Source organism: Ascaphus truei, chromosome 3, assembly GCF_040206685.1.
Source record: "Ascaphus truei isolate aAscTru1 chromosome 3, aAscTru1.hap1, whole genome shotgun sequence".
NCBI lineage: Eukaryota > Metazoa > Chordata > Amphibia > Anura > Ascaphidae > Ascaphus > Ascaphus truei.
In genome coordinates, this window is record NC_134485.1 from 228742197 (window position 1) to 228764959 (window position 22763).

Sequence of the window (22763 nt, forward strand, 5' to 3'; positions counted from 1 at the left end):
AATTCACAGCAGTATGTATATATGATATAATGATCAACTCAGTTGATAATGAGTGTTATGTAGGATTAATCCTGTGTTCAATTTGTGGCAGATGTAATTGGTACAATTCCCGCATTCATAAGGTTAATCTTGTATAAATGAACTGCCATGTGCAGCCTTATGTACCTCCTAATTGTATGGATATCCAGCACATTGATGCACATAGAGGTGCTTTATAACAACCGGCTACACCTGGTTAGATGCTATAAAACACAGTATACAATGTGTGGCAGATATGATCTGTGCAGTTCCCGCATTCGTAAAGCTAAATCTTGTTATATAAATGAACTGACAAATACAGCCTTGTGTGCCTCACAGTTATAAGAATATCAGTTCATTGGTATAATGATGCACACGGCAGTGCGTTTTAACAACCGGCTAAAACCTGGCAGATGCTACGATACACAGCATAGGACCTTCTTCCTGGATTGACATAACGTCATACGCCCAATGCGTTTCCCTCCCGAACGGAGCTTCATCAGGGGCGGATGAATCATAGAAGGTGCATAGATGGACATAAGTAGTGTCTTTGGTTGCTATAACAACCCTACTCCAATCAGAAGCAGTGGGGACCTAGCCTTAGACACATGCACACACCTGAAATTCAGACACAGGTAGCTTGTTGCTAGTTATAGTAAATAAGTAGATTATTATCATTCTGTTTAAAAAACATACATGTACTTTATTATCTGTAAATTATAATTACTGTAATCCTATTAAAGTATGACTATGGTAATTCTTTGATGATAGATAGCTTCTGGTAATGTCCAGTAAAAGTGTTGTATTATTTTATTTGAAAAGTTCTGAGTACACTACTGTTAATTAATATTTACCTTATTTTGGAAAATCCAGAATATTACCCTGTTATGTTTAATAAATCTGGATTTTTAATTTATATTGTATATATGAGGTTTATTAAGGTTTTCATTAGTATAACTGTTGCCGTTAATACTTTTATAGGTGCAATCCATGCAATATCCTACTGTACATGTTTTTTTGGTGATTGCCCCAGATTTTCCAAGACAAGTTTTAGAATACTCATTGTTGCACCTGTATATCCCATTTCTTTTAGGCTGTCTCTGTTGATTATCTCAGCAGCGCCTCTTAAGAGAGATCTGCTCTTCTGGGATAAGTGCCACATGTTATCGGTGGTGGTGCATACATGTTAGCTCACAGCAGACTGAGTGCTCCTCAGATGGTATAGGGAGGTTCAACAAGACAGGATCTTAGCTCAAATCTTCCAGTGCAGCGCCTCCATCTTCAAGGCTCCTGCAGGGACAGGAGTTCTCCCCACAACCCCTCCTTCTCCATAAACACACACAGATATATGCAACTGGTGTTTATTAAGATGTTCACAGCTATTCCATTCTCCTCCTTCTTCCCTGGATTTGGCCCAAGTGGCTTGAGGCCCCAAGGCCCTTAACCCCATTGTCCCCTGATGGGGCAAGTTGGAATAGCTCCCACTCCACAGAAGGAGGGGACAGAACAACCACAAGATAGTGCAGTGCCAGCTTTTATACCTGGGAATGTGGTTTGTAACCCTGCCCCATAACAGGGAAGGTCCAGGTATTGACAGGCATCACTCCATCTGCATGTGATCCAGTAAGTACCCTCCCAGGCATGGCACTCCAAACTGCTGTTAGGCCTGCCCTGGATATGATAACATAGTATCCTACCCAGTCGGCAATTCACATGCTAGGCCTCTGTGCAGGAGTTTAACCCCAACACTGCTTGTTCCTATCAGGACTTAGAATGTTAGAGCCAAAGAAAAGTGTATAGCCAGGGGCACTAGGCTACAGACCTAACACAAACCCTAACCCTTACTCGAAAATCTGCCTAAGATTCAAGAATCCAAATGTGCAAAAATATTCAGAAAATAGAGATACTGTAATTGATGCAGGCTGTTTGTTTATTCCTGGGAAGGTTTAGAACAAGGATTGGCGATACTAAAATGTTGTAACATTACTGCCATTGCAAATATTCATAACATTTAGTGATAGATACAAGCTAGTTCTGTTTTTGTTTTTTACTATGGCAAATGTTTAAGGATATCAGACAGATTTGGGATGAAAAAATGGGGTGGAGGACCCCAATCACCCGGTGCTACAGAGCTTTATAATAACCCACAATGATGAAAAAATAATAAAAAATGTGTAAGTATCTAACTGCTTATGAACCGGGTCACTTAATGTGAAAAATGCGTGCTTGAGGCTGTATGCATAAATCCCCTAGATGGCACAAGGTGGCAGAGTTATGCAGAGTTGTAGGGGGGAGTCGTGAAACCACCCCCCTGACCTCTCCAGTCTCTCTGTACTAAATCATCCTATAATGCCTGGGGCAGCTCTCATGGGGCAGCAATGTTACTCACTGTGAATCCACCGGTTCTGTGTGCTCCAAGCTGATTGTGGTAAGCAGAGGAAGTATGCCTGTTCCGGTGAGGAGAGGCAATTCAGCGGGCACCACGAGGCAGAAGAAAAAGTTGCTGAAGCTGGACTGTGCTGTATAACAATTCTTTAATAAAGCATGATTAAAAAGAGGGGGGACGCATACCCCTGCACCTCTAACGCGTTTCACCCGCAAAATGGGCTTTTTCAAAGAGCTTTGAATCTCAGTCGTACAAGAACAATATTTAAATTAACGCATAAGACACATGGTGTACCAGACTGACTCCATTATTGGTTGTTTAATGTGGATTGATACTGATCTTGATTTCTTTAGCATGATATGTGTTTCATGCTAATACACCACTGTAGTTAATGTTGTCAGAAATGCATTTTAAAGAAATTATAAATCTTCATGCATGATAAGTTTTACGTAAGTTTTATGACAACAATCTGCTTTTTTCTAATTAGCAATTCAAATAAAATGTCTTTTTATATAGTGCCACTTATATGCATAATTCTTAACAGTAGAAACAGGGACATTATAAAAACATTACTGTTTTTTTTCTGTCATGTTACAGTAGCTTTTAAAAATGTAAATAGCATAAGAAATGCTTGTTTGTCGAAAGTTAAGTCTAAGTTGAGAACGTACATTTAAATATCTATTTCACATGCTTTTAATTAAAATGTGATTTCCATCTCTGCACAAGAGAAATTAAACAGCAAAAAGATTGTCACTTTGCTGTCTGCTTTAAGGTTGAAAAAATGAATTATTTCTAGCTTGATGGATGTTGCATCTGTGAATGTCACCATGCCCTGTTTGTAGAGAAGAAAAATAAGTATCAGCTGATTTTATAAATCTAGGTGCCTAAGAACTGGTCCTCTCTTTTAATCCCTTTAGTGCCTGCCACCTCGATGGACACAACCCCCCCTGATCTTGACTTCATTGTGGTGATATCCACAGAATGGGATTATCCTCCAACTCTAGAAAACTAGCATAGTCCTGTGATGTACAGTAGGACCTCATGACTATAGGTCCATGGGCACTAAAGGATAAAAGAATAGTTGTCAGGGGGTACCCCGCTACACATACATACTGTTGTATTACATTGACTCTCTCTCAGTACAGTGGGACACATTTGACTTTTGATTCTACTGGGTGCAATTTCTATGTATTGCTATTTAGATTAACATTTTTCCATGTTATGTTCATCTATCTCAATATCTACACCTCATTAGCCCCTATATCATTGAATATCTGAAACATATTTACAACAGTTTCTTGTTGCGCCGAATGCATTGTTTTTCATAGATACATACATACTTATGTTAGTTTCTTGGTTAAATGCCTTCTTACATAGATGCTACCATTGGGGGTTCTGTGGTCATCCATTGTTGATTGCTGTCATACTACAGTAATATTGTAGGTAAATCATTATATACTGTATGTGATGGCATCTTTAATGAGTTACCTGTTAGTATGGCAGCGATACGGTTAAGTGTTGAGGGTATTAAAACCACAAGAAGAGACTCCAATAATTGAAACCCCAGAGAAAGCAGATGTAAGCTTTCTAAAATGCATAGCATGTAGCCAGAATCGGGGGAAGAGGTCTGGAAGCATCAACAACTACCGTGGCATACATGTGAATGCAACTTCCAGTGACATCAACTGAAGTGGAAGAAAGCTGCGGTGACACAAGTGAAGGAATGCTGAGGCTGGCCCTAGCTCTAAAGCGTTTCCTAGATGCCACCTCATTGATCCCATTATACACAGTAATACTATTTCAATGTGTATATATTGTGAGTGCTTCATTTTTTACTTTTGTTTAAAAAGATAAAAAGTTTTTTTTGCACTATATGCGCTTTAATGCTTTATCCTTTTCTATATAATCACCAACGGAGACCCAAAGAACCCTAGCTAACCATTAGTGGAATAACACCTATGTACGAAGGCAATTAACCAAGAAACTCATGCGAGTGCATTACTACTCCACATTTAAGCACTAATTATAAACAGTACTTCACTATAATTGCTTGAAACATACCTGCAAAGCCTCCTGCTTGTTGCCCACCAGGCAGTCCACTGCCCACACCCATCAGCGCATTAATTGAGGAGCGAGAATCTGCAGAGGATTAGACACAACAAAATCATCAATCTCTTCATTAACATTTAAAACCTGAGCAGACCATGGGCCTCATGCAGTAAGCGTTGATAAGGGAAATATGGCCATGTTATAGCCAAAATTGGGTTTGAGATTCAGTAAGCGCCGATAAGTGCTTCATATCGCCAGGTTTCGGAGCCGATAATTTGGTTATGGCCAGTCGCCTGCCGATAAGCCTGTTTTCGACACTGATCGCCACTTTTTTAAATCGGCTGGATTCAACAAAAAAAAACAGCTTATCGGGGCTGATCGGCACTACGAAATTGAGATGTTATGGCCGATTTCTCCCGCCAACTAAAGTTGGCATTTTGGACGGGAGAACGATCGCTAAGGCTGCCGGAACGGCACTTAGAAAAAAAAAATCTTCTGTACATCAATGGAAGTCAATGGAGCGGGGACGTATAACAGTATAGTACTGTTTACGTTTCATTGCTCACAATACAAGGGGGATTTGCATTACAGTGTGGGGGCATTCCCTGCATTGTGTCACAGCTGATGTGTCTTATTTGCATAACATTCGACTTTTACATGTTTTCAGCATTTGCGGGTCACATTACTCATCATGTGATGATGTGGCAAGGGAAAATACTATACTACACTCTTAAAGGAGAACCTCACATCATATCACACATTTTACTCAACTCAGCGACAATTATTTACATGATGTTACACATGTCACACATGTCACACATACACAGTATATTCATCTTCCTTTACATTACACAATGCTTGTAATGTGACACGCATCTTTAAACGTTCATGTACATCTGTCTTCTCATGTTTACATATACTTTTGGGTCCTCCCTATTTTCATGACGTCACTTATTGGACGCTCAATCACATTGCATGTTTACATTGTAACCGTTGCATTACAAGCACTTCAACCTAACTTATACACACATGTACAGTAATTCATCATTGGGACACCTTGTAAACTCATTCTATACCAACTATCCTCCTTACACAAATGCATGCATATGCACACGACTATTCATTGTTGCCAACATGTCACAATAACATGGATAATTACACATGTTACACAAAACTTTTCCCACGTCAATCTCAGCCTTTTTGTCTCATTACATGACTGACTCTTGCGTTCACAAGTGTTACATGCATTGCACATGCAACTATTTATTTGCAAGCAATCTTTGTACAAAGCTTCACGTCACATCATTGCCAAATATCATCATTCCCTGCAGAATACACACAACAAATACTTAGAACAACAAGTGCACACAGCTTGCCACAGAAGTACTTTATTATGTTAATGTAACACCTTGCATTTTACTATGTCACCTGACATCATCACATACCTATTTAAAGGACGCACATTACCTGCTCATTCACAGCTACTCATTTCAAAATGTTGCGAATGTTTAGGAGACGCAGGAACATTCTTTTCTATGACATGCTTGCTGATCAAGAGAATGATATAGGGCAAGGTAGGGACACACCGAGGGACAGTGACAGTGACGCGGATACGACAGGGACAGGGAGAGGGACAGGAGATCAGAGGAGAAGACAGAGGAGACAACTTGTGCCTCGTCCGCGTCTGTACAGGGAGAGAACCCTGTTAGATGGGATGAGTGAGGAGGAGATTGTAAGTCGCTATCGTTTGAGTTCAGCAGCAATCTTAGCTCTTTATGAGGAGATAAGGGGGGATTTAGATTTTTTCACAGCCAGAGGTCGTGCAGTCCCTGGGCTTGTTAAAATGCTGTGCTCATTACATTATCTTGCTTCCGCGTCATACCAGACAACTGTGGGCATAGTGGGCGGGGTCTCGCAATCTACATTCTCGCGGGCCTTGACCCAGTTTCTCTATGCACTCAATAGACGCGCTAGGAATTATATTCATTTTCCTACAGAGGCAACAGAGTGGCTGGAAGTCAGGACTGGCTTTTATAATATAGCAGGGATACCATCTGTGCTGGGTGCAATCGATTGCACACATGTTGCTTTGATTGCACCTAGTCAGAGTGAGCATGTGTACCGCAATCGGAAGCACTACCATTCACTCAATGTACAGGTGGTATGTGATGCCACGATGAGGATAATGCATGTGGTACCCAAGTTCCCTGGTTCCAGTCACGATTCCTCTATCCTGAGGAACTCTTCAGTCTTCCATGCGTTCGAAGAGGGACATTTTGAACCTGGTTGGCTGCTGGGTGAGTACATATTTACATGTTCTAACACAAAACACATGTTGATTTAGGAATGTTGGCATTGTACAATTTGATCACTAATGTCAGCTTATGTGTGCTCCATTCATTATAGGTGACTCAGGATACGGAATTAGGCCGTGGCTCTTGACTCCGGTGCTAAACCCTCAAACTGAAGCAGAGGACAGGTACAATGCAGCCCATATATCTACAAGATCTGTTATAGAGAGGACATTTGGCCTACTCAAGACCAGGTTTAGGTGTCTGGACAGAACTGGTGGGGCTCTTCTATACAAGCCTCAAAAAGTGTCTGATATTATCCTTGCCTGTTGCATTTTGCACAATGTTGCACTCAGGCACAATGTACAGTCAGACCTAGCTGAGGCTTTGGTAGACGAGCATCCCACCCATGTAGCTGCTGAAAATGAACAAACAGCCAGTGGTGGCCAGACACGACAGAATCTCATCAATTCATTTTTTTCTTGTAAGTACAAACTCATATGTTCCTAGTACTACTTTTATAGTTTAATTATGTTATATTAACAATAATGTTTCTTTATATAACCTTCTGTTAGGACACAGATGAATATGGGTTGCACACCTTTCTTTTCTCTGCTGTGTGCACAAAGGGATGTGGCACCGGTATGTTATTGTTGCACAGGTTATATAATCCCTCTTCAATTGTACTTTAGTTGTGTGTATGTGAATACAACTTGGGTAACAAAGCAATAATATTTTAGCATTGTGTTATTCCTTATGCTAAGACAAAACACATATTATGCCCATAATCATTCATGCTTCTAGTATGCTTACATACAATGTTATTGGTGCAGTGTAACATGTACATCCAGATGATGTGTACACCAGGCTGATTTACATTTTGAATGTCATGAAATATACATGGTGTTGTACATTTAACACCAAATACACACTTTGCTGTGTTGTTTACGGTACTGAAGATGGCATGTCAATGTTTGCAATTTATATATTGTTCCTTTGCATTATAGGTATATCTCCAGTATGACTGATCATGGTATGTATATTTGCTGACATCTCTCATAAGATGTGGCTACCTCAATCTTCCTATAATTATTGGAACTAAAAACCCAACATATTGGTTTAAACACAAATGTTACATATATGTACTTTCTGTATCATGTATATGCATTTAGCTACTCTTGAGCTTTCATGTGCATTGTATTACAAAATGATTACTCACATTTCATCACATTTTATGTATGTTTCCTTATAATTTCCATTAATGTAATATAGAGGTGGTTGGAGAAAAGGGGATAACTGTACTTATTTGTTTACTTACGGGAGCACATTCATCACTAGCATAGACACACTTTTTAAGACAACTGTTTGTGTCTCTATCAATTGGTGTAGGATCCATGTATAACACCGACAAATGATAACACCAGCTTTATTATGGTAGCTTATATCATCATATTTACTATACTATGTATTTCTAAACGATTAATAAACACAGTAAACTATAGTTAGTTAGGTTAATGAAATATACACAGAAACGTACTTCATAACATGATGGTGATGTCATATTCAGAACATCATGCATTGGAGGGGACCATAACATCTGGCCAGTAACATTATTTGCTACAGTCCCAAACCATTTTATCTACATACCCATGTAACAAGAGATTTTAAAAATAAATGGCTACTTGGTTGTAAGTGTCCTTTACATTGGGAGAAGGAGTGGCTCACTGAGTAAAGACACACACTGGCACTGATAGTTTGAAGCAGGGGAGTCTGGTTCAATTCCCGGTGTGGGCTCCTTGTGACCTTGGCCAAGTCACTTTATCTCCCTGTGCCTCATGCGGCAAAAAAACATTTGTACGTTCCACGGGCCAGGGACCTCAGGCTGAAACATGTGTCTGTAAATCGCTGCGTACAACTAGCAGCCCTATACATGAACATGCTCATATTATTATTATTATTGTTACATAGTTTCGACAGTCATACGTTCCATTACATATTAGAATACACAAATGTGTTAGCAGAGTGGGAATGGTTGTTATATATAAAACACACCATGTCATAAAATGTTAGTAGTCATTAAAGAACACTCAATAAAAATTCATGAGGCACTCTTTTGCAACATCATTATGTTAATTAAGTGCTTATGCAATATAGGCATAAGGGTATCACATTTTTAATTGTTTGTTAATAAGCGCTGCAAGCAATATAAAATTAGTTCCATATGTAGTATAGTAGTCGGTGGCTCCTCCTCACAATCATCTCATATAAAGGTAGACTCTTCTGAAATCATACATTGATCCGATTGTATCTTCCCCGACATCTCTGAAATACAGCAAACACATGATGGTCAAAGATGGCACCTTACTAGATATGCATCCGTGACAACGCGTTACGCAGCTCTATATGATTGTGTAGATACACACGTCACTCACTTATATGTTAGAAGTAAAACTGTTCATCAGTATGTAATGTTTCTTTAAATTTGTAGCAGGCATAACTATGTATAAGAAGTGAACGTTGCCTGTATACTGAAAGATGTGCGCGCACATCTTTGTGTGCGCACGCACTTCACGGTTGGCTCCACTAACTGTTAGCGCATGCGCAAAACAAAGCGTACGTTGTGCGTTCAATACATGTTGAAAATACCAGTAAACATAACATCTTTATTTCAAATACAATGAAGACGAAACTACATTCGTTCTAAACGAGTACATCTGTATTCTTTTTAAACAGACGTGTTTGAACAGAAAGCACGGCCGATAACACAATGCGCAAATGCAATACGTGTGACGTCATGTTAAGCCAGCGTGAAACGCACGCTAACACTCCTCCCACTCAATTAACATTCGGCTAACGCCCAGGGTACGCCTACAAACACTGAGCCGCACGCATCACACACTGCAGTTACCGTTACTATAACAAAACATGACAGCCAATAGGCTTTGAGGCGCGCACGTCGCTTGGGGGCGGGACTTACATCACTAATCCTTTTTAAGGACGCCTTGGCCCATGACAAGGGTCCCACGTCATACGTGGTGGACCCGGTTTTCAATGTTGTAGATGTTGCATGATAACAAAACAGGTATGTGTTAGAGTAATGGTAAAATGTTGCTAATATGTTTAAAGGGATAGGAAAGTACGTATATTTATTCCGTCAGCAATGTGTACTACTCTTTCAGGTCCTACTATATTGTATTAGGAAACAATTTGTTTGTGATCGCTACATGTTATGCAGTCTGCAATGTTACGCTGTATCCACGCATTGAAAGGGAAAATGGTGGTTACAAAAAAAAAAAAAATTTAAACGCAGAGTCAACGCATAACGATTGTTATATTTACCATTCTTCTAGAATTAACTCTTCGCCTGGCTGCAACTGGTCGCTCCAGAAATGCAAGCCATTTTCATCCACGCTTAACCCAACCGCTGAATCCAGTATGGCACATATCTCCTCCAGGATGCGCTCATAGGAATCGCCACTGCTTTCTTCAAATAATTGGTCGGGAGGTAGGTTCATTTCTTCCGGTTCCCATTCCAATGCATTTTCAGCTGAAAGGCTTGGTACATAATCATAGTACTTTTGTTCTTGTACAATGTGGGTTTCAGGAATGGAGGCTGCAGATATTGCAGCACGTATCGATTCAAACGGATCAGTAGTAGCGGATACATTGCTATTGCCATTAGGAATAAATATGCCTTTCACGACAATATAAGTGCCGTCTTTCAGGATAAATTGTTTTTCCGGGGCAATCTTCCAGAAACCATAGGTGTGTTGTAGCTTATCCTGGTCACGTTCAAAAAAGTCATTACTTGATAAAGTGAATCTTATTGAGGAATTAAAATTCCGTGCATGCTTACGGTCTTGGTAATAAGGATATTTTGCTCGAATGAAATCATCGATTTGGCGTGTGCTTGCTTTCTGTCCGCGACTGTTCAAGATGGCTTCACAGATCATGTACTTATACCCTAAAAGGGGATTAATATTGTTAACGAATTCATCAGCCATGTCTGAGTAGCACAAAAGCTGTGTGCAGGTCTGTGTTATTTGCTCATCAAAATGAATGTGCTGAATGGCTAACAAACTCCTGTTTTTCCTTGTCAAGGTCAACAAAAGTAACTACTTTGACTCCTTATTTCAAACGCCAATTGGATTTGTTTGTCTAATTGGGTTAACAGTTGTGGTTCGTGATATGGGACTGTGGGAGAAACATTTCTCCTTCTTTTATCTCGTTTGTGAAAAACATCCCTAGACTGTGAATGCGTTCACATAGTGTTTTTTTGAAAACTAACAAAGACCAGTGTGTGAAAATATTTCTTAGCCAGGCATATCAGTAAAAACACACCTGCAAAAAGAAATGTTTTTTCCCCGCTTACATTTCTGTGTGTATGTGAAAGTCTGGTTAACTCCCTGTCTGCATGAGTTTAAATACGTGTGTATATATATATATATATATATATATATATATATATATATATATATATATATATATATATATATATAAATATATCTCTTATAAAAATATATATATATTTATATATAATATTTTATTTTTTTTTATATTGCAGGAGTACACACAACATTGATGGCATTAAGTATACCTTGTATGAAACCTATTTAAATGGTGAGAAACATGATTGAATTAAGTAATAAACATTTGTTTAAGCACAATACTGTTAGAGTCTCATACTTAGGATATTTCTCAAACATTAGGCCTGTATTATTAAAATAGTGTTTTCACAAGGAAGCATGAAGTGTATTAGTTTGTGTATACCAGTTTATATAGTACTATATATATATATATATATATATATATATATATATATATATATATATATATATATATATATATATATACACTCACACACACACTCACACTCACACTCACTCAGTGTGTGTGTGTGTGTGTGTGTGTGTGTGTGTGTATATATATATTATTATACATTCTGAGATGTTATAGAAACGAACACACAACTGATTAAAGGACAAAATTACAATGGCCAAGCAAGGCAAAGGTAAGTAATAATTTACACATAATCCTGCTGTACACGTACAAGAAAGATGTTTGCAGTTACTTAGGTGTTTTAATAATTGCATGTGACTAATATGCATATGCAATTCTTACATCAATTAACACACCCAAATGCAATGTTTTGCTGCAAAGTCAATGGCAGCTTCTCTAAACTTAGCAACTGGCTCCTGGTGGACCATTACTGAACAGACGATTACAACATAAATATTTATAACACAATTAATTATGAGTGTTAACATTTCCAAAACTTCACGTGTACAAGAACATAGTTGAAAGTTTGGAAACAACACAGTCTTCAGCATACATACAATAGTAATTAGATAATCTGAAGTCAACAAAACAAGGCCAAAGACATATTTTCTGAATTATAACATTTATTTTTTTTGTTCCTTTTGCGAGCGAGTAACAGGCCTGCTTGTTGTCTCTTGAATTTTCCTTTTTCTTTTGCCACCAACTTTAGGCACAACAGAGCCACTTTGAGTGGCCTCTGGCACTTCACGGGCAGGGCTTGTGGCCAGTGACTGTTCACCTACGGGGCTTGTGGCCAGTGACTCACCTACAGGGCTTGTGGCCAGTGACTCACCTACAGGGCTTGTGGCCAGTGACTCACCTACAGGGCTTGTGGGCAGTGATTCACCTACAGGGCTTTTGGGCAGCGATTCACCTACAGGGCTTTTGGGCAGCGATTCACCTACAGGGCTTTTGGGCAGCGACTCACCTACAGGGCTTTTGGGTAGTGACTGTTCACGGACAGGGCTTGTGCCCAGTGACACATGTGAGCAAGTTGGTAGACACTGCACAAGTGATGGTTGGTCTGTTTCATGTGTGTCTTGTTTTGTTTTTGTCGCCTCCTTTGTAGGTGTCTGCTGCTGAATTTGTACAGATGGCAGCGGTAGGATGTCATCAGGAACCTGCACAGCAATGTCTGCTACTTGACCGGTAACATTTGGGCCTGGTGAATGAATATCAGATGAATGTGGTGAAAACTGACCTGCATGAACAGATCCTGGCTGGGAGGTGTTGAATTGTGGTACATTAGTCATTCTCCAGTAATTAGCTTGTGTTTGCTGAACAACTAATGCTTCGAATGAGGTGTTGATTTTTTGCAACTGTTTAGGCACTTCAATGAAGACTCTGTGGAGATGTGCCAATTGTGATACTGTTTCTTCCTGCAGTCCAATCATCCTTTCCAGCACTGTCATCATGTCTGAATGGCGACGATTTTCTGCGTCCACTATTTTTCCCTCTGAAGCTACAATTGCATCGTATGTGGAAGTTGATGGACGATTTGGCGGTACAACAGTTTCTATTGGCACCTCTTCATGGTCACATGATTGTATTTCAGTCTCTTCTGTGGCGTCATCCTCATCATACTCATCATCCTCATCACCATGATGTTCTAAAAAGAAATGTACACATTATTAAATGGCATGTTAATGTATGCTGTGTTACTATGTAATTGTACTGTGTCCTAAGTAACACCTAACATGTTAGCATACGTTTTATAACCTCATTAAAAACTACCTTGACTTACGAATAATGTTTGGACTCAGTATGAAATATGAATGAATGAAAAGTTGCTCTAAACTCAGAAGTCCTACATGATAATTAACATCACTAACACAATACATGTTGCCTTACACTTAATTTTCACTGACACTAAGTAATCCTATTTAAAGAAGATGTGCAAAACAAATAATGCACATGACAACATAACATATAGAAGAGCACATATTATATGGCCAGCAAATGATACACTCACCTTCTAGTAGTGTTGAGCTGGCTGACCCAGGTGAAGACACTTGTTCCATCTCAGGTGACACATGTCCTCCAGGGGCAACTATATATAACAATAACATAAGTTTTACATTTACATGTGTAAATATTGAACAAACACTTATTGTATGTTCTGTATTTATGATTAACTAACAACATCAGTTCCTTAACCGAAAATGTGTGTGAAAGTGAACATAAATAGTTGTAATAACACTGTACATGCCTGTGTACTTAGAATTTTTGAGTTCCCTAACATACAACATACTATGTTTCTGCAGTAATGCGTGAGGATAAATAGATTAAATGAGTACATAAAAATCATATGTTGTGTAGTGATATCAGTATCATAATGTACATAACTATCATGAGATGACCATTCACAATGGTTATCATGAAGGTGGTCATATTGCAAAAAGTGTTGTTTTTGGTAGAGGATATGTGTGGTACATTAATCGAAGATGTGGCACACCTGAATGTGGCTGTGACTCAACAAGACAACACATGCAGTGTGTGATAATGTGTCTTTCATAGTAGTTCAACTATAGATATGAGTGAACTAATGTGTGACGTACGCTTTGATAAGTAATGAGTTGTTGGGGCATTTAGTAGCTAGAGTTAAGCTTTCAAATGAGTGTGATTAACTTCAGTTGTGCTATTCAGGTTGTAAGAAAGGTATTCCCTTCCCCAAAAAGCCTAATCAGCCACACCTTTCAATGACTTGAAACAGGTGCAAATGGTGTGAACTAAGTTGACCGTGAAATGAGGCTGTAATTAGTGTGTGTGCTGAACCCCACCCCCTCTGTTGAAGTGTATGCTGTGATGAGATATTAATTGCAGCTGCTTTAACACAATGGTAGATGAGCTAAGTAGTCATCTGCAGTGTTTAAGTTATGAAAACAATGACATAACATATGATACGTGTGCCTCATTATGCTGTCTGTATATGACATAAAGCAAAAATGGACCTTTTCATAAGCAACTATAGATGTGTTAGTGCCAGTGATGTTTGTAGGCCGTTACATGCAATTTCTTTGATGCATGCTTAAAATAGGCAGTAATGTCATGTTTGTCGGAGTAAAATCAATAAAATACACAATAATATGATACATATTTCTGTTCTGTACCTGTAGCTACTAATAATTTCTCATGAACATGTGTTACACATGTGTACTACCCTGTTGTTCCCCATCTTCGCCCACCATCAATTGCTTCCACTGCAGCTATGCATTTTGGGAATTCACATGTAAATGAGCACGCAATGGCACGTGCTATATTAGTTACTGCTTTTAGTAGGACTACTACATATATGTCTATTTTGAGATATATATATACAGAATCAGACATATACATATATAGATGCAGGTATGCTTATATTGTGAAGACAGTATAAAAAGCAGTGTAAATATGCAAAATAACTGTAAGCAACGACACGCCTAGTACAGTAATATTTATCACCTGCTGGAAATTGTGACGGATAAATTCCAATGTCACGGTCACCAGCCAAGCCTTCCACGACGACGGTAAGTAATTTTGGCCGAAGCAGCTCCTCCAATGGAGTCAATATGAGACGTTGTGGTGTGGGCCCACCTCCAGTGCCAGTAGCATGCACGCGTTGGTCTTGTATTTTCTTTTTCAATTTGGACCTAATATCATCAAATCTTTTCCGACAATGATACTTGTCCCTGACACTATTCCCACAGGCATTGACACCAATGACTATTGTGTCCCACATTTCTTTTTTGCTTGCTGCACTTGTCCGCCCTTGAAAAACATATAAAAGATATGAGGTAAATTAATAATAATATAAGCACCAGTTTCCTACACTGCTAGCTGTTCCAAGAGATAGCAAACATGCTGTTTTATGTGTAATATGTGCAGCACATGAGCATTCACTACTAAACCTATACATGTAAGCAAGGTTGCATTCATATTGTATGCAGTTCTGGCAAATTGACCGCCTGTGTTTATTTGTCCTTGTAAGGCATGATAAAAAGCTGTGTTTCCACACTAATGAACATAGAAAGATATTGTGTACCCATATTTGCATATGAACAAAACTCAGATGACCTAGGATCACATGTATTTGAATAATAAATGTAAAGTTACACTTACCTACTAAATGTCCATAGAGACTGTCATAGTGCTCCAGAATGCCAGTGACAAGAGCCCTATTTTCCTGGTCATTGAAGCGAGGATTACGTGGCTTCTCCACACGTTTTTTCCGAGCAGGTTTAGGGTCAGAGCTTGGCTGGTGCTGACTGGACTCTCCTTCTTCCAATGGAAGAGCCTCCAAAAGCTGGCCACCAGCAAGCACGCCACCACCAGACACCCCATCAGCAACTGCGCCACCAGCAGCACTCCCAGCACCAGCACTCCCACTCCTAGCACCAGCACTCACACTCCTAGCACCAGCACTCACACTCCTAGCACCAGCACTCACACTCCTAGCACCAGCACTCCCAGCACCAGCACTCCCACTCACAGCAACAGCACTCCCACTCCCAGCACCAGCACTCCCACTCACAGCAACAGCACTCCCACTCCCAACAACAGCACTCCCACTCCCAACAACAGCACTCCCACTCCCAGCAACACCACTCGCAGCACCAGCACTCCCACTCCCAACAACAGCACTCCCACTCCCAGCAACACCACTCGGTGCACCAGCAACATCACTCCCCTGAACAGAACGTTCACTCCGACGCGTACTCGCACGAGTAGCACTCCCACTCCCACCAGCATCACTCTTCCCACGCTTTGCGGGCATACTTCCAGCACTCACAAAAAACAGACAAGAAATGTACAGGCAATCACACGACCCACTTCCACATATAAAACAAGACAAAGATGTAAACAAAACAACAAAGGACAAAGCTCACCCAATACACAACAAGTCTCTCAGTCAATATGCAAATCTTCAATCGTCCAGCTCTGTGCGTCTCTCTCTCTCTCTCACTCCCAACAACACAGAGAATGATTAGCAGTACACGTTGCCTTTAAATATGGCGCGCAATCAAAAACATGCTTGTTTCGCCTGATTCAGCAAGATTTGTGATTGTGCAACCTAACAGCACCCCGCCACGCACGCCGATACACCTGTGTGTGATCGGCTCATCATCGTGAGAGTGGGCGGATTTGTTTTCTGGTTGATTTTGAATGTATTCGGCACTTACTGCATACGGAGAGGGAAAAACGCCAATAACATGACTAATCGATAAGCTTGCCGATTTCACATAATCGTCGCTTACTGCATGAGGCCCCATGTCTCTCTGAATGGCTCGACTTCTTTTGCCATGTCCAGTTGATCTAGTTGCTTAGGGGACACAGGCTTCAATGCCAGAGGAACAAAGGAGTTTACCAGACACTAGCTCAAAGTTATTAATAAATTGGTATGTAATATGGTCTAGAAGTAGACAGTGCACCTGGGATAAAAAAGCAAAAAAAGAAAAAGCATCCCAAACTATGCACTCATTATCATACCTTTTCTTGACAAAAATTGGTTGTGTAAAATTAGAACCATATATGGCAAAGTGTCACTTACAAAATATCACGTCACAAATTCACATTAAAAAATACACAATATAGCTAAACATATCAATAATTAATTCTACATACAATACTGCCTGCCTATCAAGAGCAGTATCCCAATAGTAAAGTGTACGAGGAGATAAAGTGCATACATAAAGAAACAATTCTATAGCTAATAACTAGTTTGCAAATCAAAAAGGGAACAGCCGCTCCCTTTTACTATCAGAGAATTCTCTAACCTCCTCACTACAATTGCACAAAACAGCCAGTTATTAGCTATAGAATTGTTTCTCTATGTCTGCACTTTATCTCCTCTTGCACTTTACTATTGTGATAATGCTCTTGATCTGCAGGCATTATTGTATGTAGAATGGATTTTTTATATGTTTAGCCATACTGTGTATTTTTGTAAGTGTATTTTTCCCGTGATATTTTGTAAGTTAAATTTTGCCATACAGTATATGGTTCTAATTTTATACGACTAATGCTTGTCAATAAAAGGTATCATAAGGAGTTAATAGTTTGGGATAACTTTATATTTTTTGCTTGTTTTAATGCCCTTCCACGTCCCCCACGTGAAACTCTTCCCTCTGAACAGCCTCTATATGGGTTTGAAGTCGCTGTGGGCCTAGCATGGGCCACTCTGCAGGAGCTTACCTTAGATGAGGCAGGTAGCAGAGGCTGCAACCAAAGATGCCATGGTGCCACTTAGAATTTGACAATCCTGTTTCCGCTATGGAGCACTCTGTGTAATTACACACTGATGGATACACACTACAGTTTAGAGAGTTAATTGTATCAACAATTGAAATCTGTTTATGATGGCTGGTATAAGAGATGATTTTTTTTATACCAGTCTCCTTTAAATCTAAGCTTCGTAAAGCTATAATGTAGGAATCTATTGTAAATGTTGTAATAAGTCAGAGGGCTGCAAGGTCAATTGTATTGTATACTAAAGTTAGGAAACTGTCAGGGTCTCTGACTTCTTTCCTGAATTAGATCTTTATTGAAATTATAATCCAGAGACAATTCTAAACACATAAGGGAATATGTAAATAATACATAATATCTGATTTTACATCAACAAACTTTTTTATGTAACACTTTTTGGAAGTTATTCCATGTTGCTCTAGTCAAGTAGAAAGTTGCCCTAAAATATTTGGTTACTTCAAATAAAGAAAGGTATTACCAAGTATTTAATTATGTTGTTTTGGAAAAGGGCAAGGATTCAACCACCCCAATTGGGCCTAATGAAAAGAAGTGTCTTGCATGCATTTCCATTATTATCAATGGAAGGGCGAATTGGTCAAAACATTAAACAAGACGGGAAGAAAACGTTAGACAAAAGGAGGCGAAATACATATAAACAGTTTGCATTTCTGGTATGATCCCAATACCAATGAAAGATAGAATTATAGATGTAGCAATACTCATTATCTCCAGCACCACGGTAGAAAAAACAAAGGTCTGCAGTGCCAGAGACTGTGTCCACTGCGGATGGTCCATGCTTTCATATTGGACCTTCTAAAGCGTTAATTCTATAGCGCCTGGGCAGTCGCGGTTGCGTAACCGCAGCTTGCCCTGGTGCTGGTGACCGTCTCTGTTGCTACATCTGTATATCCACATTAGTCCAACTCCTTGCATGTATCATAATCAAGTAGAATACATCTCATCTCTGGATGAGATGTGGTCTCCATGATTGGACCGAAACATGCATCCTTTTTCTCCTCTGATATTATAGGGTTAGCTTTTTTGGAACAATAGGCAAATATAGATTTTTAATACTTTTGTCGATTTACTTTCATAGCTGGCATGCTTTTACGGTCATATACTAGGTTAATTCAGTGCTAGCAGCAGATACATGACCGTAAATGCATTTGAACTGGTTATTTATATGAATTATTGACTGTGCTATATATTCATCATTTTGAACAAATACAATTCATTTTTAGGTTAACATACAAACGGCATTCCATCAACTTTTGAAGCAGACCAGACTGTTGATTTCCGTATAAACACTTCTTTCATAGCCTGTCTTATTTCAGAAAGGGTATTTCCATGCAACCTTTTCGGCTAACAAAATATAGCAATATATTGTTTTTAGCAAAATCGCATGCAATCTTTTTTTCCTATAGAAAAAAATGTTTTCTCCTAACTCAAGTAGGGGATCAGTTTTTATAAGCAAATTCAGCCATAACTGAAAAGGATGAACAGAAAGGAAGACTGTATACATTAGGAAGCAAAAACAAATCTGCTAAGCATGGGAAAAAGTGTCTGGTCAAATTCACTGAACCTAAAGTGATTGGCTGGCTATTGAACCAATGTTGAATAGCTCCAACATTTGCACCTAAGTAATCAAAAAGGAAATGAACAAGACAACAGGGAATCTGACCTGCATTGCGAAGTGAATCTTGACTTTGTATGGCACTAAATAATAGGATTTTCAATTGCTTTTCAGATGTCTTTGTCAGAACTCGTGAAAGAATGTTGAAACAAACCTATTAGAACAATCAGTAGCAGTTCATCAAAGAACAGAATTGAGCTAAAAAAAAGTCACTATTCTTTATTGTGAGGAACAACAATAAAACTGTTAACCTCTTTGGTACCATCATCGACCAATGCAAATGTCGTGCGTTATAATCCTTTAGTGGTGGCAACAATTTTTTTTAATATATGTGACCTCAGAACAATACAATTTCAAACTAACATCAATTTCATTAAGGAGTAAAGAATGAGATGGTATTGTAATCTATTCATCAAGGTGCATAATTGCCATATAACACACTTTTTAGTGAATAAACTCTACTATGTGTCATCTTCTGTGTAAATACAGTATGTAACTCCTTTGTGAACACATTTGAAACCCATTGGGGTATTGCCACTAAAATACAGGATACCCTTTTTCTTAAAATGATACTTGGGGGGATGGACTCAATAAGCACTGATGCATGGTATTGCAACCCGATCCGGTGTTACAAGTAACTTCCATCAAGTCAATGGCAGCTAATGCTGGATTGTGGAGCCATGCCATGCATCAGCGCTGAATGAACATTGCTGTTTGTTTGTGGCTATTAATAACATGATATGCAGGGTAAAAAATGTTTCTCCTGTTCACTGATTTACAGTAGCTGATGGTAAACAAAACAATCTTTATCTGATTTGCTTTTTAATAATAGCAACACTAGCCACAGTGTAAGGGCAATTTTTGTTTAGCTATAAGGGCTCTTTCAATAAGCTTGAAGAGGTTGACTGAAAAATCCCATTGCGTTGAATGAGAGTCGCAATCAGCCATTCTGGGGCTTATTGAATAAGCCCTCTTTTGAATACATATAACACTTATAACCATGGAAACTGCTGTAGTCTGGAGAACATATGTGGTGGGAATCATGTAATTACAGTACTGTATTAATTCTCTTGTCAGGAATGGCTTGACAGTAAACATTTGGAATTGTGAAAGGTACGATAGTGTTTTGGTTCTGCTAAAATGTCAGCTGGTTTTGATTCTGGATATTTTCACTTTTTAAAGTATTTTACAGTATGCACTTGTTCGTTCATGTAGCAAAATAAACATCTTGTTTGACAGAAAACGGAAAATATATGCTGATTTATACAGTATATCATTAGCACCCAGTCAAAAAAAAGAGATATCTAATATTTGGCTGGCACACCTACAGATGCAGCGGCTGTTATTCGAACAAATCTCGAAATGGAATTTCCAGATATGCCCGTGATCCCCACTAGATTTGCCGGGGCAGACTAATGGCCCATCGGATTAACACAGCAGGGGTCCCTGCTGTGTGAGTCCTACTGGGGTCTGCCTTTCTGTAATAGACACGCAGTTAGAGAGAGGCTGAATCAGTCACTCTAACTGCTCACCTCTCACAGGTGATCGCGGGGGTTTAATAAAATTCTAACATTACAGTAATGTAGCAGGGGGTCTCCTGAGTTGAACAAAGTTGATTTCACCCCACGGGTACCCTCTACTTCCTGAGATACAGGCCCCATTATGGGGTGCCGGTATCCGTCTGCTTTGTTTACATCCAAAGGTCACTTGACCCACAGGATTTTAACATGGGGATACCAGCACCCCATACTGGGACCTGTATCTCGGGAAGTAGAGGGTAACCGTGGGGTGAAATCAACTTTGTTCAACTCAGGAGACCCCCTGCTACATTACTGTAATGTTAGAATTTTAATATAAACCCCCGCGATCGCCTGTGGGAGACATGCAGTTAGAGTGATTGATTCAGCCTATCTCTTACTGAGCGTCTATTACAGGCAGGCAGACTCCGTCCGGTAGGACCCACAAAGCTGGGACTCCTGCTGTGTTAATCCGATGGGCTATTATGTTTGCAACTGACCATCTCGGGTCCACCACGTGGTGTAACGCAAGATGTACCCAGGTAAATGTTCGAATTAAGGCCGCTGCATCTGTAATAAAGAAGGCCCAGATGTTGAATTGTTAAAGACTGACCTCAGATACAAGTATGTTACAGTATGTTGGAGATTGAGTGCATGGTGGATGCTGTTCACTTTGTAACCTTCAGAACTTACTTTTTCATACACTAAATATTCTCTCACTAGACCCCGCTGATGTGGCACCATCCTGTTTTCCCCCCTGTTTTTCACAGGGGAAACAAGGAAATAAAAGGATTATGTGATTGGGCTCTCCAACCCATGTGCCACAGATTAAACATACAATATACATATTACAAACAACACACTGTACACACAAAGTAGTACAAAAGTAAAACTAAATTGGAATTATGACCCTGGCAAGTTGGCAAAAGGTACTGATGATGATAGTGGTGTTGGATACTAGTGGGTGCTCTCTGATGGTTGTAATATGCCATGGGCAGGATGGCAGTTATCAATCCATTCAGTCAGCAGCACTAGTTTGCTGCGACAATTATGAAATCACCAATTAAATATATTTGGGACATTTTTCCAAGTAGCTGGCCCTTTTTGCAAACTATATATAGATGGAGAGAGAGCACTGTCTCATTCACTATACCTACAGAATATATAAGATATATTGGTACGGTAATATGCAATTGTTAACCCAACAGACAACAGTGTTGTAACCCAACTGGAACTGATTGACTGGTACTTAAATTAAGTATATACATTTTCACGGAGATTAGGAGATGGTCAGATTCGGGTCCCTCTTAATATCTCAAGTAGTAACTCTCAGTGCAGGCCTAAAACACAGATCCAAAATTCCGCTACTGTACATTCTGTTCGAAATGGTGAAGTTTGGTGAGGTTTGAGGGAGTTTGGATTTCAATAATCCAGCCTCGCTCATCTCATGTTAAAGTTATAGTCTGACACAGGACCACATTAATCTAACTGCTGTGATACGTGTAATAGGTGCAAACTAGATGATCAATGCCTTAACAAAAACGGACAAGTATACAGTAAGTATGTTTCATTCATTTTCTACGTTTCACTTGTGTTGTAAATGTTGTATTGTAAGATTTTATGGTGTGTTTTACTGCTCTTATATCTTACTTGTCCCTCTTTTAAACATTTTGAGGCTTTCATTTTAAAAAGTCATACTCTTCTGTTACTTTTGAAAAACGTATTAAATATCTAAAGTAGTTTTTCATCTAGTTTTAACTAGAAACTAAAGCTATATAGGCCATTTGTTTGCTGTTGTCCTAATTGGGACAGCATCTTTGAGTACT

At 39.3% G+C, this 22763-nt stretch overlaps 2 protein-coding genes across 2 annotated transcripts in view; one reads left to right on the forward strand and one right to left on the reverse strand.

The window, feature by feature from the left end:
- DMD (dystrophin) overlaps positions 1–22763 on the forward strand; it is a 2761517-nt gene that overhangs the window by 128930 nt on the left and 2609824 nt on the right. The window lies entirely within an intron of this gene.
- LOC142491024 (uncharacterized) lies at positions 12123–13608 on the reverse strand. The gene is made up of 2 exons (XM_075593362.1): positions 13535–13608; positions 12123–13171 (listed from the first exon to the last, which is right to left on the reverse strand). The coding sequence occupies exons 1-2, from the start codon at positions 13581–13583 to the stop codon at positions 12147–12149; spliced, it is 1074 nt and encodes a 357-aa protein (XP_075449477.1). The 5' UTR covers positions 13584–13608; the 3' UTR covers positions 12123–12146.